Source organism: Tachyglossus aculeatus, chromosome 11, assembly GCF_015852505.1.
Source record: "Tachyglossus aculeatus isolate mTacAcu1 chromosome 11, mTacAcu1.pri, whole genome shotgun sequence".
Lineage (NCBI taxonomy): Eukaryota > Metazoa > Chordata > Mammalia > Monotremata > Tachyglossidae > Tachyglossus > Tachyglossus aculeatus.
Window position 1 is genome coordinate 3,496,026 of NC_052076.1, and position 26,544 is coordinate 3,522,569.

Below are 26,544 nucleotides of genomic sequence, written 5' to 3' on the forward strand. Positions count from 1 at the left end.
GTCTCCTCCCACGGGACCTGGTGGTTGCCCCTGCCACACACCGGTGCCATGCTGTACTGGCCATAGGCGAGAAGGGGATTTCTTCCCTGATCCGCGGGCGATGGAGAGCCGGATGTCCATCCAGAGGGGAAGGGCGGCTGGGCCCGGGGCAGACGGGCTGGAAGAGGAGAGACCCAGCCCTGCGGAGGGTGGGGGGACGAACGGACCAGAGGAGAGAGGAGGGCGGGGGGGCGGCATCCTCTTCCTTCCCGAGCCCCGCTGCTCTCGCCCTGTCTCTGAGGCCTGCACCCCCCGGGCCACCCCTGCTTTCCTCGTCCTGCCCAGATGTGAGCTAGGAAGACCCTTGCCCCCCACCCACCAGGCACGCGCTGCCGCTGCTCAAAAATCGATTATTTCCTTTAATCTGTGTTTCGGGGTGGGTCGCCCCGCCCCGCCACCCCCCCAAAAAAGCCCCCTGAGGCACGCTGGGCCTGAGGCTCCTGCCTTTTCCGGGGCTGACGAGTCTTTGCCGTGTCTAGCGGGCCGGGGGGTGTCCGCTCCCGGTGGGTAGGTGCGGCCCGGCTGACCCGCTCCAAGCGGGACTTCAGAACCGTTTATAGCTGCGGGGAGGGTTGGGGAAAGACAGCGGGTCGGGGGAGCTCCCGGCCCCGGGATGTAGCATCCCCCTCCCTCCCAGACTGGACCTGTAACGGCTGCAACCCCCTCCCCAACCCTCAGGCCGGAGCTGGGTTTTTGGTCTGCACGCAGTGAGCGCTCAATAAATACGATTGATTGACTGGTCAGTCTTTTCACGGTATTTCTCCGGCGGTTACTATGGGCCAGGCCTTAATAATAATAATGACGGCCTTTGTTAAGCGCTTACTATGTGCAAAGCACTGTTCTAAGCACATGGTGATCGGGTCGTCCCACGTGGGGCTCACGGCCTTCACCCCCATTTTACAGATGAGGGAACTGAGGCTCCGAGAAGTGACTTGCCCAAGGTCACACAGCAGACGTGTGACGGAGTCGGAACTCGAACCCACGACCCCCGACTCCAAAGCCCGTGCTCTTTTCATTGAGCCACGCTGCTTCTCTGAGCTGGAGCCAAGCTAATCAGGTTGGACACAGTCCCACCTGGGGCTCACCACCTTAATCCCCAGATTACAAATGGAAACTCGAGGTGAGCAGGGAACATCTGTTGCGGTGAACTTTCCCCAGTGCTTAGTCCAGCACTCTGCACGCGGAAAGCGATCAAATGCGATTGATTGATGAGGGAACTGAGACACAGATAAGTGACTTGCCCAGGGTCACACAGCAGACAAGGCCTGTGTTCATCCCTTAAACCATGCAGCATCCCCACCCCACCCCCCCCACCAGACATTTTCAGCTCCAATCAATCGTGGGAATGTCTGTTATATTGCACTTTTCCAAGCGCTTCGTAAAGTGCCCTGCACACAGGAAGCGCTCAATAAATACAACTGATCTATCGGCTTCAACCGTTGAGTGAATGAATGAATACAGATTTTTTTACTCTATTCTACTTGTACATATTTACTATTCTATTTATTTTATTTTGTTAGTATGTTTAGTTTTGTTGTCTGTCTCCCCCTTCTAGACTGTGAGCCCATTGTTGGGTAGGGACCGTCTCTATCTGTTGCCAACTTGGACTTTCCAAGCGCTTAGTCAAGTGCTCCGCACACAGTAAGTGCTCAATAAATACGATTGAATGAACGAATGAATGTTGCCAACTTGTACTTCCCAAGTGCTTAGTACAGTGCTCTGCACACAGTAAGCACTCAACAAATATGATGGAATGAATGAATACAGGTTTTTTACTCTATTCTACTTGTACATATTTACTATTCTATTTATTTTATTTTGTTAGTATGTTTAGTTTTGTTGTCTGTCTCCCCCTTCTAGACTGTGAGCCCGCTGTTGGGTAGGGACCGTCTCTAGATGTTGCCAACTTGGACTTCCCAAGCGCTTAGTCCAGTGCTCCGTACACAGTAAGCGCTCAATAAATATGACTGAATGAACGAATGAATGTTGCCAACTTGTACTTCCCAAGTGCTTAGTACAGTGCTCTGCACACAGTAAGCGCTCAACAAATATGATGGAATGAATGAATACAGGTTTTTTACTCTATTCTACTTGTACATATTTACTATTCTATTTATTTTATTTTGTTAGTATGTTTAGTTTTGTTGTCTGTCTCCCCCTTCTAGACTGTGAGTCCGCTGTTGGGTAGGGACCGTCCCTAGATGTTGCCAACTTGGACTTCCCAAGCGCTCCGCACACAGTAAGCGCTCAATAAATACGATTGATTGATTGATTGATTGATTAGTCCAGCGCTCCACACACAGTAAGCGCTCAATAGATACGATTGAATGAATGAACCGTCCACCGCAACTGGACTCCTTCCCCCGCCGGGGGCCCAGCCCAGTCCCTCCTCGCCCTCTCCCACCCCCACTGAAGCCAGGCATGCGGCCCAGGCCCCAGTACATCCACCGCCTGCGAGCTTGGGGCCCCAGCGACACCCCAAGAAGCGGAGGCCCCGACCCCAGCGAGCACAGCCCCAGCGTTAGAGGTGCGGGGACAGCCCGGCCCCCGGTCAGCCCCCGGCCTTGTCCGGAGCCCCCTCCCCATCACCCCGCAAGAATCTGAATCCGGTCACCAGCAGTGACGGCCTTGACCGGAGCCGCGCAGGCCCGAGACCTTCCACCACTAGCCCCGTGAGGAAGCGGAGAAGTCACCCCAGATTCGCATGCAGCACCCCCTCCTCCTCCTCCCTCCCGCCTGGCTGGGGTCGGTGCCGTCCCACCCCCCCATACTCACAGCATAACCACCGCCCCCCGACACTAGCGCGGGTGGGTGAGGGCCAAACAAGAGCTACGGAGACACACGGGGGGCAAGGGCTGAGCGTTAGTCGGGGCGGGGGGACAAAACACAGGTGGGGAAGGGGCGGAGGAAGAGGAGGGCTGGACTCAGAGGGCAAACAGGGCGGGACTGGCTCTGGGTCTCTAGGGGGTGGGAGGAGGTGGAATAATAATAATAATAATAATAATGATGGCATTTGTTAAGCGCTTACTATGTGCAAAGCACTGTTCTAAGCGCTGGGGGGGGGTTACAAGGTGATCAGGTTGTCCCACATGGGGCTCACAGTCTTCACCCCCATTTTACAGATGAGGGAACTGAGGCTCTGAGAAGTTAAGTGACTTGCCCAAAGTCACACAGTTGACAAGTGGTGGAGCTGGAATTCGAACCCGTGACCTCTGACTCCAAAGCCCGGGCTCTTCCACCGAGCCACGCTGCTTCTCTAGGGGATGGTGAGGGCAGGGGAGGGTGGGAAGGAAGGGTGGGGTGTCAGGGACCCCTGCCCTCTGTCCTGTCCCCCCCCCCAGCTCGGCCCAGAGTGGGAGCCTCAGTGCAGGTCTGTGCTGGGACGGGACACGGAGGAAGCGCCAGGAGAGACGGGATGGAAAAGCCTGGAGCGAGGGATGTACAGAGGGATGGACAGCGGGATGGAAGACGGGACGGGCCGGGGAGGGGGCAGGACGACAGTCGTTGCGGTTGGGGCTCCGGGCGGCCTGCCCTGCCCCTGAACACTCACCCTTGGTTCCGGCCAAGGCCTCGCCAGCTCTGGATCTCCTTGAACACGAGCCGCGAGAGGAACTGCCGGGGGAGAGGCCCGAGGGGGCCGGGGGACTCAGTGCCAGGGGGGCGCCCGCCCCGCTGTTCACCCTCCATCCAACCCGCCAGGCCCCGTACCAGGCAGGCCAGGCCGTCGGCGGCGATGAGCATGTAGAACACGTTGTTCCAGCCCGTCGGGGAGATGAGGCCGGCCAGCAGCGGGCCCAGGGCGGCTCCTGTGTGGACACCGTCCCCCCATCAGAGACGGGGCTGCTCCCCCCAGACCACCTCCCCGAGGGCCATCTTCCACCCCGGAGGAGGAGAGCGGGGCGTGGGATGCTGACCAATGGAGCCGGTGCCGTCGATGATGGCGGTGACCGTGGAGAGCGCCTTGGCGTTGCCCTGCAGGCTCCTGTGCGTGCCCTGCGGGGAGGGAGGTCAGCGAGAAGTGGTCGGCCTGGCTCCCCGTGCCCGGAGACCCCAATCCGGGTGCAGGCAGGCTTGGGGGTCCCCATGCCTTTAGGCCCCTCTCCCATTCCGGGGGGGTTTGTCTAGTCCGTTCCCTCACGGCAGAGGTTCTGACTTGGATTCCCAGTCGGCCAAGAGGGGTGTTGGGCAGAGAAGAGGGGGACGCACTATGGGGGCGGCCAGAATGAGCCGGGTTCAGTGGGCGTCTGGGGGCACCCCGGGAAATGGCCATCAGACCCATCAGACATAGCGTCAGGGGGCTTCCCGAGGTAGGGAGGTGGGGGACAGCCGTGGAGATGCGGCTTGTTTGCTCCAAGCTGCGTCCCAGGACCCCCGGCAGGCCCAGCAGCAGGGAGCAGGGGTGGGGGTCTGCGGGGGGCGGGCGGCCCCGGGCTCCAGCTTACCAGGTCCGCAGAGACGGCGGTGGTGATGAGGGCGTAGGGACCGTTCACCAGGGCCCCACACACAATCAGCATCGCTGGGGGCAGACCGCGGGAAGTCCAGCTGAGCCTTGGCCACCCCCAAGAGCCAGGCAACCCCCACACTCAGGCCCCACCCCTCACCTATGGAGCTGCCGAGTCCTTGCTGACCCACGCGGTTGTAGAGGAACAGCTGAGGGCAGAGAGGGAGGGACGGGGACGTGGAGCAGCTGCGCCTAAACCAGAGATGCCTCCCACCTCCCCAAACTGAGCTGGGACCCGACCAGGGGTGGGGTGTGGTGTACATATTTATTACTCTATTTATTTATTTATTTTACTTGTACATATCTATTCTATTTATTTTATTTTGTTAATATGTTTTGTTTTGTGTCTCCCCCTTCTAGACTGTGAGCCCACTGTTGGGTAGGGACTGTACATGTTGCCAATTTGTACTTCCCAAGCCCTTAGTACAGTGCTCTGCACACAGTCAGCGCTCAATAAATATGATTGATTTATTGATTGGAGGGCGGAGAAGAGGGGGACGCACCATGGGGGCGGCCAGAATGAGCATGGTCCAGCAGGTGGTGGCCCGGCCGTTGGTGGCGTCCGAGATGAGTCCGGCCAGGATGCCCCCTGGTCCGCAGAGTCACCGCCCAGTCGTCAGGCCACCGCGGCCCCCTCCTGCTCCCACCCCACTGCAGAGCCCTCCCTCTGCCCCCTCAACCCGCACAGGCCGGCCCCCTCCCACCCACAGGCCCACTCTCCCTCCCCCCCGCTCAGGCCGGCCCCCACCACAGAGCGGCTTTCACGATCCCGAACCTATGATGCCCCCGACGTCAAACAGCGTGGACAGGTCGCCGGCGGCCTTGGCACTGAAGTGAGCTGGGTGGGGAGCGGAAGGGGCGGGGGTCACGGGGCGGGACTTGGGCCTCTAGTCCCGCCCAAGGCCCCAGGAGCAGCGGCCCCCAATTCCCCAGTCTGGGAAGGAGACCCCCCCACCCATCTGCCAGGCCCTTGGCTCCCCAACCCATACCCATCCGGGCACTGACCCACGTTGGCGATGTAGAGTGGCAGCCAGTACAGGAACGTGTAGCTGACCAGCTTGGCGAAGAGCAGACACAGGGAGAACTCCACCACTCCCTGGGGGGTGGGAGGTGGTGTCAGGAAGTCTAAAGAGCCCCTACCTCCTTATCCCCAGGTGCCCTCTCCCCGCACCCCCTGCCCCCTCCCTCACCGGGATCCTGAGGGCGCCCAGGAAGCTGATGGCTTCCGGGGGTGCTGCCGGCTCCTTGGAGCTCCCGGAGGTCTCGATGCCCGTCTCCCCGCTGGGGCAGGGGTCGCATACAGAGTCCGTCGAGGCGCCCGCCTCCTGGTCCGGCCCCGCCTGGGTCAAGAAGGGGCATCAAGAGGGGCCAGGCCAGACATCCCCCCACCCACGTCCTCTCAATGCCCCCAACCCCCGGGCAGAGCTGGGGTCTGCCTCAACTGGTTTCCGTGTGGGAGTGGTCCCAGATGCCCAGTCTGGCTGGGCAGGGCGGGGCCGGGCCCTCTGACTCACGTGGTGCTGTGGGACGGCACAATCCACATCCGCGGGGTCTGCAGGGCGAGGGAAGTGGGATTGGGTCAGTCGGTGGCGGTCACCCCCCTCCGTCCCTCTCCCCCCGCCGCCCCAGGACTCGACCCCGCAGCCCCGCCCCGTACTCACTCTCGATGAGGAAGAAGAAGGTGATGAGGCCCATGCCCCCCATGATGGCCCCAGGCACGAGGAAGCTGAGGCCCCAGGCGGAGCTCACCCAGACGCCCGCGATCAGGGAGCCCAGGATGTTCCCGACAGATGTGTGCGAGTTCCAGACACCCATGATGAGTCCGCGCCTGATGGGCAAGAGATGGGCTGCGGGCCACGCACACGCAGCGGAGGCCGGGGGATGCCTAGCCGGGCACTGGGGCAACCAACTGGGGGACATCCCACTGGACACTGAACCCGGGGGCGGCCAGGGGACAACCAGCGGGACTTAGTCCCACTGTTGGGTAGGGACTGCCTCTATATGTTGCCAATTTGTACTTCCCAAGCGCTTAGTACAGTGCTCTGCACATAGTAAGCGCTCAATAAATACGATTGATTGATTGATTGATTAGTCCGGAGGCAGCGGACGGGAGGCGCCCAGTGGGGCTGAACCCGGCCCCCACCCTAGTTCTCTTCCCACCCATTCAGGGGAGCCCTGCCGGCCCCTTCCCCAGTCCGGAGTCTCCATCTTTCTCCCAGTCCCCCCTTCCCAGGTTTCCCAACCCTCTCCGTATCCCCCCCCAGCTTCCCTCCCCATCTCCCACCGACTCACTTCCCCTTCCCGAACCAGTTGCCGACACAGGTCACGACGGAGGGCCAGCCCGTGGTCTGCACCAGCCCGTTAAAGATCTGCAGAGAGACGGGGCAGAGCACGCTGACCCCGGGCCACCGGGGGGTTGCCCGAGGTGGGGCCGGGCCCGGGCGGCGGGGTGCAGTACCTGGATGAGCACGTAGTACCACAGGGCGTGGATGCTCCAGAAGTAGCCAAGGCCAAAGAGCGCGGTGAAGAGGCCGCTGAGCAGCATCCCGGAGGAGAGGTAGTAACGTAGGGGGAGACGCTCGCCAAACACGCCGCTGTGGGGACAGCGGGGCTCAGAGAGGCCCCCCGAGGCTCCCCCGCTGACCCTCACCCGCCATCCGGCTCCCCCCGGGTACCTGATGAACATGCCAATGGCGTAGGCCACCAAGAAGGCGTTGTCCACGGCTCCCAGCAGCTCTTTGTAGTTGTCCTGGTCTGAGGCAAGTGTGAGAGCCGCCCCTGAGTCCCTGCCCAGCAGCCCCCTGCCCCTCCCTGCCTCAGCACCCCAGGGCCCTCTGCCACGCCAAATGCCCAGGTGCCCTGCCCTTGCTGCCCCTCCCTCGCCATCTGCAGCCTCGGGGGGCAACAATAATAATAATGATGGCATTTGTTAAGCGCTTACTATGCGCAAAGCACCGTTCTAAGTGCCGGGGAGGTTACAAGGTGATCAGGTTGTCCCACGGGGGGCTCACGGTTTTAATCCCCATTTTCCAGACGAGGGAACTGAGGCCCAGAGAAGGGAAGTGACTCGGCCAAAGTCACCCAGCTGACAGCTGGCGGAGCCGGGATTTGAACCCGTGACCTCTGACTCCAAAGCCTGGGCTCTTTCCACTGAGCTAGGGTAGGGTGGAAGGGTCCAGCCACCCTCAGGTCCCGTCCGGGGGCCGGGGCAGACGGAGGGAAGGGGGTCAGCGGCAGGGCCTCACCGAATGGGGCCCAACTGCACCAGGTGCTGCTGTTGGAGTGATTGTGTGCCTCATCCTTCCCCGAGCAATTCTGGTGCAGCTGACTCTGGGGAAGAGGGAGGCCAAGGGGGTGTCACCGTCCCCAGGCCCAAGTCCACCTCCCCCTACCCCGTCGTGCCCGCTGGAGCCCAGCCAGGGGAGGACGGGCATGTACATATCTATTCTATTTATTTTATTTTGTTAGTATGTTTGGTTTTATTCTCTGTCTCCCCCTTTTAGACTGTGAGCCCAACTGTTGGGTAGAGACTGTCTCTATATGTTGCCAAATTGTACTTCCCAAGCGCTTAGTCCAGTGCTCTGCACACAGTAAGCGCTCAATAAATACGACTGATTGATTGATTGATTGAAATGGGCAAACCTTCCCGAGAGGCCGGACCCCTTCCTCCCCAAACCCCCATTTCCCCTCTCCCACCTCACCTTGACGATGCTGAGGGGTTTCCGGGACAGGTGATAGCAGGTGTAGATGATGAAGGTGAGAAAGAGGACGGAACCCCGATACCTGCATTCGGGGGGGTGAGGTCAGGAGGCCCCAGGTTGTCTCCACTCTGGCCCCCCATGCCCCTGGCAGGTGGCCATGGCAACCCTAAGGCTCCGTGGACCCAGTGGCCTCACTCCGCCCGGGATCTCAGTCGATCAATCAGTCAGATCTCCCAGGAATTAAAGCAGCTCTGTCACTTTAAGGCTCTTCTCTAGACTGTAAGGTCGTTATGGGCAGGAAATGTGTCTGCTCATTTTGTTGGAGTACACTCTCCCAAGTGCTTAGTACAGTGCTCTGCATGTAGCAAGCGCCCGATAAATACCACTGATTGACATGGCTGGATGCTCATCGGACAGGTCCGGTTGGGGCCGTCAGTCAATCACATTTATTGAGCGCTTGCTGCGTGCAGAGCTCTGTACTGAGCACTTACAATAGCTACAAGCTCGCTCTCTTCCCCCCTTCAAAGCCCTACTGAGAGCTCACCTCCTCCAGGAGGCCTTCCCACCAGGAGCCCCTTTTTACCTCTCCTCCTCTCCATCCCCCCCGCCCTACCTCCTTCCCTTCCCCACAGCACCTGTATATATGTATATATGTTTGTACATATTTATTACTCTATTTATTTATTTATTCTACTTGTACGTATCTATTCTATTTATTTTATTGTGTTAGTATGTTGGGTTTTGTTCTCTGTCTCCCCCTTTTAGACTGTGAGCCCACTGTTGGGTAGGGACTGTCTCTATAGGTTGCCAATTTGTACTTCCCAAGCGCTTAGTACAGTGCTCTGCACATAGTAAGCGCTCAATAAATACGATTGATGATTGATGATGATGATGATGATTACTCTATTTATTTTACTGGTACGTATTTACTATTCTATTGATTTTGTTAATGATGTGCATCTAGCTTTAATTCTGTTTGTTCTGACGACTTGACACCTGTCCACATGTTTTGTTTTGCTGTCTGTCTCCCCCTTCTAGATTGTGAGCCCGTTGTTGGGTAGGGACCGTCTCTATATGTTGCCAACTTGTACTTCCCAAGCGCTTAGTACAGTGCTCTGCACACAGTAAGCGCTCAATAAATACGATTGAATGAATGAATGAATCAATCAATCAATTGTATCTATTGAGTGCGTACTAAGAGCCCTGCACTAAGCGCTTGGGAGAGTACGATATAAAAAAACAGGTAGAAACGTTCCCTGCTCACAGCGAGCTTACAATCTGGAGGGGGAGATGGTCATAAGCGCTCAATAAATACAATCGAATGAATAGAAATACAATACAGATATATACATAAGTGCTGCGTAATAGAGACAGCACAGGCCTGAGCGTCAGAAGGTCATTCATTCATTCATTCAATCGTATTTATTGAGCGCTTACTGTGTGCAGAGCACTGTACTAAGCGCTTGGGAAGTCCAAGTTGGCAACATATAGAGACGGTCCCTACCCAACAGTGGGCTCACAGTCTAGAAGAAGAGGAGAGGAGAGGAGAAGAGGAGACAGCCCCCTGCCCAGGCAGCCCGACGACGGCAGGTCCAAGCCCAGCCTTGATGGTGCCCACCACCGCGTTCAGCCTGATCTATCAATCAATCAATCAATCGTATTTATTGAGCGCTTACTGTGTGCAGAGCACTGTACTAAGCGCTTGGGAAGTACAAGTTGGCAACATATAGAGACGGTCCCTACCCAACAATGGGATCTAGAACGGAACATCTGTCCATGCCCTTCCCCACCCACAGGAAACTTGGACGTCACCCCGAGTTTCACTTCTGCCAGGCCGTGGGGGTGACAAGAGCCCCGGAGCCTGTCCATCCCACCTTCACAACATCACTGAAATCCACCCTTTCCTCTCCATCCAAACTGCTACCCCATTAATACAGTCACTCCCCCTATCTGGCCTGGATAACTGCCAACTTGTACTTCCCAAGCGCTTAGTACAGGGCTCTGCACACAGTAAGCGCTCAATAAATATGATTGATCAGCAGTTAGGGCACTGCATTGCACATAATAAGCACTTAATAAATGCCATCATCATCATCAGCCTCCTGCATCTCCCCACTCCAGTCAATCAATCAATCGTATTTATTGAGCACTTACTGTGTGCAGAGCACTGTACTAAGTGCTTGGGAAGTACAAGTTGGCAATATATAGAGACGGTCCCTACCCAACAGTGGGCCCACAGTCTATACTTCACTCTGCTGCCCAGATCATTTTTCTACAAAAGCGTTCAGGATATGTCACCCCTCTCCTCAAAAATACTCCAGTGTTTGCTCATCCACCTCCACAAACATAAATTCCTCACCATTGGCTTTAAAGCACATCTCCTTCAAGAGATTTTCCCAGACTAAACTCTCCCTTTCCTCTTCTCCCACTTCCTTCTGCGTCCCCCGGACATGCTCCCTTTGTTCTTCCCCACTCCCAGCCTCAGAGCACCTATTATTATTATTATTTATCGTATTTATTGAGCGCTTACTGTGTGCCGAGCACTGCACTAAGTGCTTGGGAAGTACAAGTTGGCAACATATAGAGACAGTCCCTACCCAACAGCGGGCTCACAGTCTAGAAGGGTCTATGAATGATAATAATAATAGTCTCCCAGCATTTTATTATAATAATAATGATGGCATTTGTTAAGCGCTTACTATGTGCCAAGCACTATTCCAAGTGCTGGCATAGAGACAAGGTAATCAGGTTATCCCACGTGGGGCTCACAGTCCTAATCCCCATTTGACAGATGAGGTCACCGAGGCACAGGGAAGTTAAGAGGCTTCCCTGTATTTATTTATATTAATGTCTGTCTCCACACTTCTAAACTGTAAGCTCGTTTGGGGCAGGGATTGTATAATAATAATAATAATAATAATAATAATAATAATGATAATAATAATGGCATTTATTAAGTGCTTATTATGTGCAAGGCACTGTTCTAAGCGCTGGGCACTGTTCTAAGCTACCTATTGTTATATTGTACTCCCCCAAGCACTCAGTACAGTGCTCCGCACAAGGTAAGTGCTCAATAAAGACGACTGAATGAGCGAATTAACCTCATTCCCTCCTGCTGCAATTAAGGCTGTTTCTCTGGACCAGATGGATTGAGCGCTTCCTGTGTGCAGAGCACTGTACTAAGCGCTTGGGAAGTACAAGTTGGCAACATATAGAGATGGTCCCTACCGAACAGCGGGCTCACAGTCTAGAAGGGTCTATTAACGATAATAATAATAATAATAATAATAATAATAATAATAATAATAATAATAGTCTCCCTGCACACAGTAAGCGCTCAATAAATACGATTGAATGAATTAGCTTCAGTCTACTAATTATGGTATTTGTTAAGCACTTACTATGTGCCAGACACTGTTCTATAAGTGCTAGGGTAGATACAAGATAATTGGGTCGGACACAGTCCCTGTCCCACATAGGACTCGAAGTCTTAATCCCCATTTTACAGATGAGGAATTATTATTATTATTAGAGAAGCAGTGTGGCTCAGTGGAAAGAGCCTGGGCTTTGGAGTCAAAGGTCATGGGTTCAAATCCCGGCTCTGCCGATTGTCAGCTACGTGACTCTGGGCAAGTCACTTCACTTCTCTGTGCCTCAGTTACCTCATCTGTAAAATGAGGATAACTGTGAGCCCCCCGTGGGACAACCTGATCACCTTGTAACCTCCCTAGCGCTTAGAACAGTGCTTTGCACATAGTAAGAGCTTAATAAATTCCATTATTATTATTATTATTGTTATTATTATTATTATTATATTATTATTGTGAGGAAGCTGAGGCCCAGAGATGTGAAACGACTTCCCCATGGTTACGCGGCAGACAAGTGGCAGAGCCGGGATAATAATAATAATAATAATAATAATAACGGCATTTATTAAGCGCTTATTATGTGCAAAGCACTGTTCTAAGCGCTGGGGAGCTTACAAGGTGATGAGAACCCATGACCTTCTGGGTCCCATGCTCTATCCACTAGCACAGTGCTTAGCACAGTGCCTGGCACACTGTAAGCGCTGAACAAATACCATTAAATAAATGAATAAAAAGGGAAGTGCTCTCGGCCTGCAGGAGGAAGGTCTAAGTTAGACAACAGGAAGAATTTCCTGCTTCCCCTCCACCCCGCACGTGAGGAGGGGAGGCCTAGAGCTGACCCCTCCCCTCCACCCCAAAGTGCCACCTTAGAGAAGCAGCGTGGCTCAGTGGAAAGAGCCCGGGCTTTGGAGTCAGAGGTCGTGGGTTCGAATCCCGGCTCCGCCACCTGTCAGCTGTGTGACTTTGGGCAAGTCACTCAACTTCTCTGGGCTTCAGTTCCCTCATCTGTAAAATGGGGATGAAGGCTGTGAGCCCCCCCATGGGACAACCTGATCACCTTGTATCCCCCCCAGCGCTTAGAACAGTGCTTTGCACATAGTAAGCGCTTAATAAATGCCATTATTATTATTATTCTAATCCCGGCTCTGCCACTTGTCTGCCACATAACCTTGGGGAAGTTGCTTCACATCTCTGGGCCTCAGCTTCCTCATCTGTAAAATGGAGATGAAGACTGTGAGCCCCCCCATGGGACAACCTGATCACCTTGTAACCTCCCCAGAGCCTGGAACAGTGCTTTGCACATAGTAAGCACTTAATAAATGCCATTATTATTATTATTATTATTATAATCCCAGCTCTGCCACTTGTCTGCCACGTAACCTTGGGGGAGTCGCTTCATATCTCTGGGCCTCAGCTTCCTCATCTGTAAAATGGGGATGAAGATTGTAAGCCCCCCCATGGGACAACCTGATCACCTTGTAACCTCCTCAGGGCCTGGAACAGTGCTTTGCAATCAATCAATCAATCAATCAATCAATCGTATTTATTGAGCACTTACTGTGTGCAGAGCACTGTACTAAGCGCTGGGGAAGTACAAGTTGGCAACATATAGAGATAGTCCCTACCCAACAGTGGGCTCACAGTCTAAAAGGGGGAGACAGAGAACAAAACCAAACATACTAACAAAATAAAATAAATAGAATAGATATGTACAAATAAAATAAATAAATAAATAAACAAATAGAGTAATAAATATGTACAAACACATATACATATATACAGGTGCTGTGGGGAAGGGAACAGTAAGCGCTTAATAAATGCCATTATTGTTATTATTATTCTAATCCCGGCTCTGCCACCTGTCTGCCACGTAACCTTGGGGAAGTCGCTTCACATCTCTGGGCCTCAGCTTCCTCATCTGGAAAATGGGGATGGAGACTTCGAGTCCTATGGGGGACCGAGACTGTGTCCAACCCAATTATCTTTGTACTTGGGAGGCAAACAGTGCTTTGCACATAGTAAGCGCTTAATAAATGCCATTATTATTATTATTATTATCATTATTATTATTATTATTATTATTCTAATCCTGGCTCTGCCACTTGTCTGCCACGTAACCTTGGGGAAGTCGCTTCACATCTCTGGGCCTCAGCTTCCTCATCTGGAAAATGGGGATTAAGACTTCGAGTCCTACGGGGGACCGAGACTGTGTCCAACCCAATTATCTTTGTACTTGGGAGGCAAACAGTGCTTTGCACATAGTAAGCGCTTAATAAATGCCATTATTATTATTATTATTATTCTAATCCCGGCTCTGCCACTTGTCTGCCACGTAACCTTGGGGAAGTCGCTTCACATCTCTGGGCCTCAGCTTCCTCATCTGGAAAATGGGGATTAAGACTTCGAGTCCTATGTGGGACCGAGACTGTGTCCAACCCAATTATCTTTGTACTTGGGAGGCAAACAGTGCTTTGCACATAGTAAGCGATTAATAAATGCCATTATTATTATTATTATTATTCTAATCCCGGTTCTGCCACTTGTCTGCCACGTAACCTTGGGGAAGTCGCTTCACATCTCTGGGCCTCAGCTTCCTCATCTGGAAAATGGGGATTAAGACTTCGAGTCCTATGGGGGACAGAGACTGTATCCAACACAATTATCTTTGTACTTGGGAAGCAAACAGAGCTTTGCACATAGTAAGCGCTTAATAAATGCCATTATTATTATTATTATTATTCTAATCCTGGCTCTGCCACTTGTCTGCCACGTAACCTTGGGGAAGTCGCTTCACATCTCTGGGCCTCAGCTTCCTCATCTGGAAAATGGGGATTAAGACTTCGAGTCCTATGTGGGACCGAGACTGTGTCCAACCCAATTATCTTTGTACTTGGGAGGCAAACAGTGCTTTGCACATAGTAAGCGCTTAATAAATGCCATTATTATTATTATTATTATTCTAATCCCGGTTCTGCCACTTGTCTGCCACGTAACCTTGGGGAAGTCGCTTCACATCTCTGGGCCTCAGCTTCCTCATCTGTAAAATGGGGATTAAGACTTCGAGTCCTATGGGGGACAGAGACTGTGTCCAACACAATTATCTTTGTACTTGGGAAGCAAACAGAGCTTTGCACATAGTAAGCGCTTAATAAATGCCATTATTATTATTATTATTATTATTGTAATCCTGGCTCTGCCACTTGTCTGCCACGTAACCTCGGGGAAGTCGCTTCACATCTCTGGGCCTCAGTTTCCTCATCTGGAAAATGGGGATTAAGACTTCGAGTCCTATGGGGGACCGAGACTGTGTCCAACTCAATTATCTTTGTACTTGGGAGGCAAACAGTGCTTTGCACATAGTAAGCGATTAATAAATGCCATTATTATTATTATTATTATTCTAATCCCGGCTCTGCCACTTGTCTGCCACGTAACCTTGGGGAAGTCGCTTCACATCTCTGGGCCTCAGCTTCCTCATCTGGAAAATGGAAATTAAGACTTCGAGTCCTATGGGGGACCGAGACTGTGTCCAACACAATTATCTTTGTACTTGGGAAGCAAACAGAGCTTTGCACATAGTAAGCGCTTAATAAATGCCATTATTATTATTATTATTATTATAATCCTGGCTCTGCCACTTGTCTGCCACGTAACCTTGGGGAAGTCGCTTCACATCTCTGGGCCTCAGCTTCCTCATCTGGAAAATGGGGATTAAGACTTCAAGTCCTATGGGGGACCGAGACTGTGTCCAACCCAATTGTCTTTGTACTTGGGAGGCAAACAGTGCTTTCACACAGTAAATGCTTAATAAATGCCATTATTATTATTATTATTATTATTATTATTCTAATCCCGGCTCTGCCACTTGTCTGCCACGTAACCTTGGGGAAGTCGCTTCACATCTCTGGGCCTCAGCTTCCTCATCTGGAAAATGGGGATTAAGACTTCGAGTCCTACGGGGGACCGAGACTGTGTCCAACCCAATTATCTTTGTACTTGGGAGGCAAACAGTGCTTTGCACATAGTAAGCGCTTAATAAATGCCATTATTATTATTATTATTATTCTAATCCCGGCTCTGCCACTTGTCTGCCACGTAACCTTGGGGAAGTCGCTTCACATCTCTGGGCCTCAGCTTCCTCATCTGGAAAATGGGGATTAAGACTTCGAGTCCTATGTGGGACCGAGACTGTGTCCAACCCAATTATCTTTGTACTTGGGAGGCAAACAGTGCTTTGCACATAGTAAGCGATTAATAAATGCCATTATTATTATTATTATTATTCTAATCCCGGTTCTGCCACTTGTCTGCCACGTAACCTTGGGGAAGTCGCTTCACATCTCTGGGCCTCAGCTTCCTCATCTGGAAAATGGGGATTAAGACTTCGAGTCCTATGGGGGACAGAGACTGTATCCAACACAATTATCTTTGTACTTGGGAAGCAAACAGAGCTTTGCACATAGTAAGCGCTTAATAAATGCCATTATTATTATTATTATTATTCTAATCCTGGCTCTGCCACTTGTCTGCCACGTAACCTTGGGGAAGTCGCTTCACATCTCTGGGCCTCAGCTTCCTCATCTGGAAAATGGGGATTAAGACTTCGAGTCCTATGTGGGACCGAGACTGTGTCCAACCCAATTATCTTTGTACTTGGGAGGCAAACAGTGCTTTGCACATAGTAAGCGCTTAATAAATGCCATTATTATTATTATTATTATTCTAATCCCGGTTCTGCCACTTGTCTGCCACGTAACCTTGGGGAAGTCGCTTCACATCTCTGGGCCTCAGCTTCCTCATCTGTAAAATGGGGATTAAGACTTCGAGTCCTATGGGGGACAGAGACTGTGTCCAACACAATTATCTTTGTACTTGGGAAGCAAACAGAGCTTTGCACATAGTAAGCGCTTAATAAATGCCATTATTATTATTATTATTATTATTGTAATCCTGGCTCTGCCACTTGTCTGCCACGTAACCTCGGGGAAGTCGCTTCACATCTCTGGGCCTCAGTTTCCTCATCTGGAAAATGGGGATTAAGACTTCGAGTCCTATGGGGGACCGAGACTGTGTCCAACTCAATTATCTTTGTACTTGGGAGGCAAACAGTGCTTTGCACATAGTAAGCGATTAATAAATGCCATTATTATTATTATTATTATTCTAATCCCGGCTCTGCCACTTGTCTGCCACGTAACCTTGGGGAAGTCGCTTCACATCTCTGGGCCTCAGCTTCCTCATCTGGAAAATGGAAATTAAGACTTCGAGTCCTATGGGGGACCGAGACTGTGTCCAACACAATTATCTTTGTACTTGGGAAGCAAACAGAGCTTTGCACATAGTAAGCGCTTAATAAATGCCATTATTATTATTATTATTATTATAATCCTGGCTCTGCCACTTGTCTGCCACGTAACCTTGGGGAAGTCGCTTCACATCTCTGGGCCTCAGCTTCCTCATCTGGAAAATGGGGATTAAGACTTCAAGTCCTATGGGGGACCGAGACTGTGTCCAACCCAATTGTCTTTGTACTTGGGAGGCAAACAGTGCTTTCACACAGTAAATGCTTAATAAATGCCATTATTATTATTATTATTATTATTATTATTCTAATCCCGGCTCTGCCACTTGTCTGTCACGTAACCTTGGGGAAGTCGCTTCACATCTCTGGGCCTCAGCTTCCTCATCTGGAAAATGGGGATTAAGACTTCGAGTCCTATGGGGGACGGAGACGGTGTCCAACCCAATTATCTTTGTACTTGGGAGGCAAACTGTGCTTTGCACATTGTAAGCGATTAATAAATGCCATTATGATGATGATGATGATTGTTATTCCCAGGTGGGGCTCAACCCCCTGACTCCCTAGCAGTCAGGGGGATTTAGTCCTCATCTGCCCTGTGACCCAGAGGGGGAAGTTTGGGGTGCAGGGGGTGGGGTGGGGGGATTGGAAAAGGGAAGCTGACTGAGGAGGGAGAGGAGGAAGTGAAGCAGCAGTCCCGGCCCCGCAGAACTTGGATGCTGACACATCTGCGGGTTTCCCCCCGGCCCCCGGTCATCTCCAGCGACCGTGGGATCAGCGGTCACTTGACCGGAGGGGCAGAGCTGGGCCAGTCAATCAATCAATCAATCGTCTTTATTGAGCGCTTACTGTGTGCAGAGCACTGGACTAAGCGCTTGGGAAGTCCAAGTTGGCAACCTATAGAGACAGTCCCTACCCAACAGTGGGCTCACAGTCTAGAAGGGGGAGACAGAGAACAAAACCAAACATACTAACAAAATAAAATAAATAGACTAAAGTCCCTAGGCCCAGAAGCTGGACAGGGCCCGGAGGGGTAGGCCTCCCCATCCCCCTCCCCACTGCAACAGGGGCCGGTGAATTTATTTATTTTACTTGTACATATCTATTCTATTTATTTTATTCTGTTAATATGTTTTGTTCTGTTCTCTGTCTCCCCCTTCTAGACTGTTGGGTAGGGACCGTCTCTAGATGTTGCCATCTTGGACTTCCCAAGCGCTTAGTCCAGTGCTCTGCACACAGTAAGCGCTCAATAAATACGGTTGAATGAGTGAATCTCCTAGCCACCTTCCAATCCCCCTCATCCCAAAGCCATGCCCGAGGTGGGACAACTTGATCACCTTCAGCCCCGTCTTCTAGGCTGTGAGCCCGCTGTTGGGTAGGGACTGTCTCTATATGTTCCCAACTTGTACTTCCTAAGCGCTTAGTACAGTGCTCTGCACACAGTAAGCGCTCAATAAATACGGTTGAATGTATGAGTGAATCTCCTAGCCACCTTCCAATCCCCCTCATCCCAAAGCCATGCCTGAGGTGGGATAACTTGATCACCTTCGGCCCCGTCTTCTAGACTGTGAGCCCACTGTTGGGTAGGGACCGTCTCCATATGTTACCAACTTGTACTTCCCAAGCGCTCAGAACAGTGCTCTGCACACAGTAAGTGCTCAATAAATATGATTGATTGATTGATTGATTGATTGACCAGGGCAGGGGGCAAAAATTCAATTAATTCCGCTGTCAACCCGTCCACATGTTTTGTTTTGTTGTCTGTCTCCCCCTTCTAGACTGTGAGCCCAGTGTTGGGTAGGGACTGTCTCTACATGTTGCCAACTTGTACTTCCCAAGCGCTTAGTACAGTGCTCTGCATACAGTAAGCACTCAGTAAATACGATTGATTGATTGATTGATCCAAGAGGCCTTCCCAGACTGAGCCCCCTTTTTCCTCTCCTCCTCCCCATCCCTTCCTCCTTCCCCTCCCCACAGCACTTGTATATATATTTGTACAGATTTATTATTCTATTCATTTTACTATTCTATTTATTTTGTTAATGATGTGCACATATCTTTAATTCTATTTGTTCTGACAACTTGACACCCGTCCACACGTTTTGTTTTGTTGTCCGTCTCCCCCTTCTAGACTGTGAGCCCGGCGTGGGCAGGGATTGTCTCTTTTATTGCTGAATTGTAGTTTCCAAGTGCTTAGTACAGTGCTCTCCCCCTTCTAGACTGTGAGCCCACTGTTGGGTAGGGACCGTCTCTATCTGTCACCAACTTGGACTTCCCAAGTGCTTAGTCCAGTGCTCTGCACATAGTAAGCGCTCAGTAAATACGATTGAATGAATTATTAGAGATCCCTACCCCGCTCCACCCCACTCGGGGCCATGGTGCCCTTCTCCTCCTTAATCAATCAACAAATACCTTGATTGATTGATTGACTGATTGGCCCCGGCCCCGAGGGCTCCTATCTCACGGCTCCGTCTCGATTCAATTCAGTCGCATCGATTGAGCGCTTACTGTGCGCAGAGCGCTGTGCTAAGCGCTTGGAGAAGCAGCGTGGCTCAGTGGAAAGAGCCCGGGCTTTGGAGTCCGAGGTTGTGGGTTCAAACTCCGGCTCCGCCAACTGTCAGCTGTGTGACTTTGAGCAAGTCACTTCACTTCTCTGGGCCTCAGTGACCTCATCTGGAAGATGGGGATGAAGACTGGGAGCCCCACATGGGACAACCTGATCACCTTGTAGCCTCCCCAGCGCTTAGAACGGTGCTTTGCACATAGTAAGCGCTTCACAATGCCATTATTATTATTATTATTACAATTCACCGTCCGTTTCTGCCTGCCGGACGGCTCCCAGCCCACTCAGGACCCAGGAATCTGGGGGTTCGGGCCAGGACTGGGACCCCCGCCCGCTTCTCCGCCAATATTCATCCCTAGGACCCCGCTGCTCTACGACTCACCCAGTGCCCACCCAGTGCCCTGTGAGTGCAGCCGGCTCTGTAGTAGCTGTGCCCAGCGGCCAGGACTCAATGCCCGGAGTTAATAATAATAATAATAATAGTATTTGTTAAGCGCTTACTATGTGCGAAGCTCTGTTCTAAGCACTGGGGAGGTTACAAGGCGATCAGGTTGTCCCACTGGGGGCTCACAGTTTTAATCCCCATTTTCCAAATGAGGCCAGAGAATAATAGTAATAATAATGATGGTATTTGTTAAGCGCTTACTATGTGCCAAGCACTGTTCTAAGTGTTGGGGAGGTTACAAGGCGATCAGGTTGTCCCACCGGGCGCTCACAGTTTTAATCCCCATTTTCCAGATGAGGCCAGAGAATAATAATAATAATAATAATGATGGTATTTGTTAAGCGCTTACTATGTGCCAAGCACTGTTCTAAGTGTTGGGGAGGTTACAAGGCGATCAGGTTGTCCCACTGGGGGCTTACAGTTTTAATCCCCATTTTCCAAATGAGGCCAGAGAATAATAATAATAATAATGATGATGATGGTATTTGTTAAGCGCTTACTATGTGCCAAGCCCTATTCTAAGCACTGGGGAAGTTACAAGGCGATCAGGTTGTCCCACCGGGGGCTCACAGTTTTAATCCCCATTTTCCAAATGAGGCCAGAGAATAATAATAATAATAATAATGATGGTATTTGTTAAGCGCTTACTATGTGCCAAGCACTGTTCTAAGTGTTGGGGAGGTTACAAGGCGATCAGGTTGTCCCACTGGGGGCTCACAGTTTTAATCCCCATTTTCCAGATGAGGCCCAGAGAATAATAACAATAATAATGATGGTATTTGTTACTATGTGCAAAGCACTGTTCTAAGTGTTGGGGAGGTTACAAGGCGATCAGGTTGTCCCACTGGGGGCTCACCCTTTAATCCCCATTTTCCAGATGAGGCCCAGAGAATAATAATAATAATAATGATGGTATTTGTTAAGCATTTACTATGTGCAAAGCACTGTTCTAAGCGGTGGGGAGGTTACAAGGCGATCAGGTTGTCCCACTGGAGGCTTACAGTTTTAATCCCCATTTTCCAGATGAGGCCCAGAGAATAATAATAATAATAATAATGGTATTTGTTAAGCACTTACTATGTGCCAAGCACTGTTCTAAGTGTTGGGGAGGTTACAAGGCGATCAGGTTGTCCCACCAGGGGCTCACAGTTTTAATCCCCATTTTACAGATGAGGTCCAGAGAATAATAATAATAATAATAATAATAATAATAATAATAATAATAGTATTTGTTAAGCGCTTACTATGTGCAAAGCACTGTTCTAAGCACTGGGGGGGATACAAAGTGATCAGGTTGTCCCATGTGGGGTTCCCAGTCTTCATCCCCATTTGACAGATGAGGGAACCGAGGCACAGAGAATTAATTAATTACTTAATGGTGGCATTTGTTAAGCGCTTACTATGTGCAAAACATTGCTCTAAGCGCTGGGGGGGGGATACAAAGTGATCAGGTTGTCCCACGTGGGGCTCCCAGTCTTCATCCCCATTTGACAGATGAGGGAACCAAGGCACAGAGAATTAATTAATTACTTAATGGTGGCATTTGTTAAGCATTTACTATGTGCAAAGCACTGTTCTATGTGCTGGGAGGATACAAGGTGATCAGGTTGTCCCACGGGGGGGCTCGCAGTCCTCACCCCCATTTTACAGATGAGGGAACTGAGGCACAGAGAATTAATTAATTAATTGTGGCATTTCTTAAGCACTTTCTATGTTCAAAGCACTGTTCTAAGCTCCGGGGGGATACAAGGTGATCAGGTTGTCCCACGGCGGGGCTCGCAGTCCTCACCCCCATTTTACAGATGAGGGAACCGAGGCACAGAGAATTAATTAATTACTTAATGGTGGCATTTGTTAAGCGCTTACTATGTGCAAAGCACTGTTCTAAGCGCTGGGGGGATACAAGGTGATCAGGTTGTCCCAGAAGTGAAGTGACTTGGCCAAAGTCACCCAGCTGACAGTTGGCGGAGCCGGGATTGGAACCCATGACCTCTGACTCTCAAGCCCGTGCTCTCTAGTTCATTCATTCAATTCAACTGTATTTATTGAGCGCTTACTGTGTGCAGAGCACTGTACTAAGCGCTTGAACTGTCTCCCCTCGTCCTCTGGCCCCGACTAGGCTGCCTGGGGGGCGAGGGTTGGGGTCCCGCGGCTGGGGCATCCTCCTCCCCTCTTCCGTCTCCCGGCCGGACCATTCATTCATTCAATCGTACTTATTGAGCGCTTACTGTGTGCAGAGCACTGTACTAAGCGCTTGGGAAGTCCAAGTTAGCAACATATAGAGCCGGTCCCTACCCAACAGCGGGCTCACAGTCTAGAAGGGGGGGACAGACAAAAAAACAAAACATATTAACAAAATAAAATAAATAGAATAAATATGTGCAAATGAAACAAAGTTATGTATATGTATAAACATATATATACGTGCATATTCATATACGTACAAACATAAGAGAAGCAGCGTGGCTCAGTGGAAAGAGCCCGGGCTTGGGAGCCAGAGGTCGTGGGTTCTAATCCCGGCCCCGCCACCTGTCAGCTGGGTGACTTTGGGCAAGTCACTTCACTTCTCTGGGCCTCAGTTCCCTCATCTGGAAAATGGGGATGAAGACTGCGAGCCCCCCGTGGGACAACCTGATCACCTTGTATCTCCCCCCCCCCAGCGCTTAGAACAGTGCTTTGCACATAGTAAGCGCTTAACAAATGCCATTATTATATTTAGAACAGTGCTTTGCATATAGTATTCATTTATTTATTTTACTTGTACATATTTATTCTACTTATTTTATTTTGTTAATATGTTTTGTTTTGTTCTCTGTCTCCCCCTTCTAGACTGTGAGCCCGCTGTTGGGTAGGGACCGTCTCTAGATGTTGCCAGCTTGTACTTCCCAAGCACTTAGTACAGTGCTCTGCACATAGTAAGCGCTCAATAAATACGACTGAATGAATAGTAAATGCTTAACAAATGCCATTATTATTTATTATTATTATATATACATATATATAGACTGTGAGCCCACTGTTGGGTAGGGCCGTCTCTCTACGTTGCCAACTTGTAATTCCAAGCGCTTAGTCCAGTGCTCTGCACATAGTAAGCGCTCAATAAATACGATTGATTGATTGATTGATTGATTGATTGAATTAATATAGACTATGAGCCCACTGTTGGGTAGGGACCGTCTCTCTATGTTGCCAACTTGTACTTCCCAAGGGCTTAGTCCAGTGCTCTGCACACAGTAAGCGCTCAATAAATGCGATTGAATGAATGTACAAATAAAATAAATCAATAGAGTAACAAATTTGTACAAACATATTCATTTGAATGTACAAATAAAATAAATCAATAAATAGAGTAATAAATTTGCACAAACATATATTCATTCATTCATTCAATCGTATTTATTGAGTGCTTACTGTGTGCAGAGCACTGGACTAAGCGCTTGGGAAGTCCAAGTTGGCAACATCGAGAGACGGTCCCTACTCAACAGTGGGCTCATAGTCTATGTATATTAATCATATTTATTGAGCGCTTACTGTGTGCAAAGCACTGGACTAAGCGCTTGGGAAGTCCAAGTTGGCAACATCGAGAGACGGTCCCTACCCAACAGCGGGCTCACAGTCTAGAAGGGGGAGACAGGGAACAAAGCCAAACATACTAACAAAATAAAAGAAATAGAACAAATATGTACAAATAAAATAAATCAATAAATAGAGTAATAAATCCGTACAAACATATATACATATATCCAGGTGCTGTGGGGAAGGGTCTAAACTGTGAGCCCACTGTTGGGTAGGGACCGTCCCTATATGTTGCCAACTTGGACTTCCCAAGCGCTTAGTCCAGTGCTCTGCACACAGTAAGCGCTCAATAAATATGATTGATTGATTGATTGAGGTAAGGCGGGGGTGGGGGGGATGGGGAGGGGGAGAGGAAGTAGTGGGCTCAGTGTGGGCAGGCCATTCATTCAATCGTATTTATTGAGTCCTGGAACGAAGTGCCCTCTGCACCCCCGGGAGGCTTGGCACCGGACCAGAGGCCTCGGGCCCATCAAAGGGTCCATCGGAGGGCAACCACGACGCCCCTTTGCCCAGGGCCAGGCCCAGGAGGGACCCCCCAAGACCCCTGCCTACCCTGGCCCAACAAAAAGGGCCCATCGGAGGGCAACCACGACGCCCCTTTGCCCAGGGCCAGGCCCAGGAGGGACCCCCCCAAGACCCCTGCCCACCCTGGCCCGTCAAAGGGCTCATCGGAGGGCAACCACGATGCCCCTTTGCCCAGGGCCAGGAGGGGCCCCCCCAAAACCCCTGCCCACCCTGGCCCGTCAAAGGGCCCATCGGAGGGCAACCACGACGCCCCTTTGCCCAGGGTCAGGCCCAGGAGGGACCCCCCCAAGACCCCTGCCCACCCTGGCCCATCAAAGGGCAACCACGACGCCCCTTTTCCCAGGGCCAGGCCCAGGAGGGACCCCCCAAGACCCCTGCCTACCCTGGCCCAACAAAAAGGGCCCATCGGAGGGCAACCACGACGCCCCTTTGCCCAGGGCCAGGCCCAGGAGGGACACCCCCCAAGACCCCTGCCCACCCTGGCCCATCAAAGGGCAACCACGACGCCCCTTTGCCCAGGGCCAGGCCCAGGAGGGACCCCCCAAGACCCCTGCCTACCCTGGCCCGTCAAAGGGCCCATCGGAGGGCAACCACGACGCCCCTTTGCCCAGGGCCAGGCCCAGGAGGGACCCCCCCCAAGACCCCTGCCCACCCTGGCCCATCAAAGGGCAACCACGACGCCCCTTTTCCCAGGGCCAGGCCCAGGAGGGACCCCCCAAGACCCCTGCCTACCCTGGCCCGTCAAAGGGCCCATCGGAGGGCAACCACGACGCCCCTTTGCCCAGGGCCAGGCCCAGGAGGGACCCCCCCCCCAAGACCCCTGCCCACCCTGGCCCATCAAAGGGCAACCACGACGCCCCTTTTCCCAGGGCCAGGCCCAGGAGGGACCCCCCAAGACCCCTGCCTACCCTGGCCCGTCAAAGGGCCCATCGGAGGGCAACCACGACGCCCCTTTGACCAGGGCCAGGCTCAGGAGGGACCACCCCCCCAAGACCCCTGCCCACCCTGGCCCATCAAAGGGCAACCACGACGCCCCTTTGCCCAGGGCCAGGCCCAGAAGGGACCCCCCAAGACCCCTGCCCACCCTGGCCCATCAAAGGGCCCACTGGTGGGGAACCACGACGCCCCTTTGCCCAGGGCCAGGCCCAGGAGGGACCCCCCCCCAAAGACCCCTGCCCACCCTGGCCCATCAAAGGGCAACCATGACGCCCCTTTGCCCAGGGCCAGGCCCAGGAGGGACCCCCCCAAGACCCCTGCCCACGCTGGCCCATCAAAGTGCCCATCGGAGGGCAACCACGACGCCCCTTTGCCCAGGGCCAGGAGGGGCCCCCCAAGACCCCTGCCCACCCTGGCCCAACAAAAAGGGCCCATCGGAGGGCAACCACGACGCCCCTTTGCCCAGGGCCAGGCCCAGGAGGGGCCCCCTAAGACCCCTGCCCACCCTGGCCCAACAAAAAGGACCCATCGGAGGGCAACCACGACGCCCCTTTGCCCAGGGCCAGGAGGGACCCCCCAGGACCCCTGCCCACCCTGGCCCATCAAAGTGCCCATAAGAGGGCAACCACGACGCCCCTTTGCCCAGGGCCAGGAGGGACCCCCCAAGACCCCTGCCCACCCTGGCCCAACAAAAAGGGTCCATCGGAGGGCAACCACGACGCCCCTTTGCCCAGGGCCAGGAGGGGCCCCCCAAGACCCCTGCCCACCCTGGCCCATCAAAGTGCCCATCGGAGGGCAACCACGACGCCCCTTTGCCCAGGGCCAGGAGGGGCCCCCCCAAGACCCCTGCCCACCCTGGCCCAACTCACCAAGCATCCCGGGAGAAGCTGCGGAAGAGGCTGATGCCAGGGGCCAAGGGGGACCGCATGACTCCGGGGGCAAAGGGGCCCCAAGGGCCGGCGACTCGGGGTTTAAATGCCCCCTTGCCCCCATATCCTCCGCCCTGGCCAGGCCCCGCCCCGGGCACACCTCCTTGCCCTCCCCCGGAGGGGGCCGGGCCCGGCTCCTCCCACCCCGGGATCCCCCGCTCCGAGGGACCCAACTGTCAACCGGCGCTTACAACAGTGCTTCGCACCTAGTAAGCGCTTAATCATCATCATCATCATCATCAATCGTATTTATTGAGCGCTTACTAGGTGCAGAGCACTGTACTAAGCGCATGGGAAGTACAAATTGGCAACATCTAGAGACAGTCCCTACCCAACAGTGGGCTCACAGTCTAAAAGGGGGAGACAGATAAAACAAAATATACCGACATCATCATCATCAATCGTATTTATTGAGCGCTTACTAGGTGCAGAGCACTGTACTAAGCGCTTGGGAAGTACAAATTGGCAACATCTAGAGACAGTCCCTACCCAACAGTGGGCTCATAGTCTAAAAGGGGGGGACAGAGAACAAAACAAAATATACTAACATCATCATCATCAATCGTATTTATTGAGCGCTTACTAGGTGCAGAGCACTGTACTAAGCGCTTGGGAAGTACAAATTGGCAACACATAGAGACAGCCCCTAACAACAGTGGGCT

At 52.1% G+C, this 26,544-nt stretch overlaps 1 protein-coding gene across 1 annotated transcript; it reads right to left on the reverse strand.

Annotated features, from left to right (window-relative positions):
- Window positions 1–400: 400 nt before the first annotated feature.
- SLC37A2 (solute carrier family 37 member 2) lies at window positions 401–25,914 on the reverse strand. Its single transcript, XM_038754640.1, has 18 exons — window positions 25,823–25,914; window positions 8,242–8,323; window positions 7,786–7,870; window positions 7,216–7,294; window positions 6,999–7,134; window positions 6,833–6,909; window positions 6,202–6,368; window positions 6,055–6,092; window positions 5,731–5,880; window positions 5,546–5,636; window positions 5,316–5,378; window positions 5,044–5,129; window positions 4,641–4,689; window positions 4,482–4,555; window positions 3,954–4,032; window positions 3,748–3,845; window positions 3,590–3,651; window positions 401–599 (listed from the first exon to the last, which is right to left on the reverse strand). Exons 1-18 carry the CDS (start codon window positions 25,879–25,881, stop codon window positions 584–586), a joined length of 1,491 nt encoding a protein of 496 aa, XP_038610568.1. The 5' UTR covers window positions 25,882–25,914; the 3' UTR covers window positions 401–583.
- Window positions 25,915–26,544: the final 630 nt, after the last annotated feature.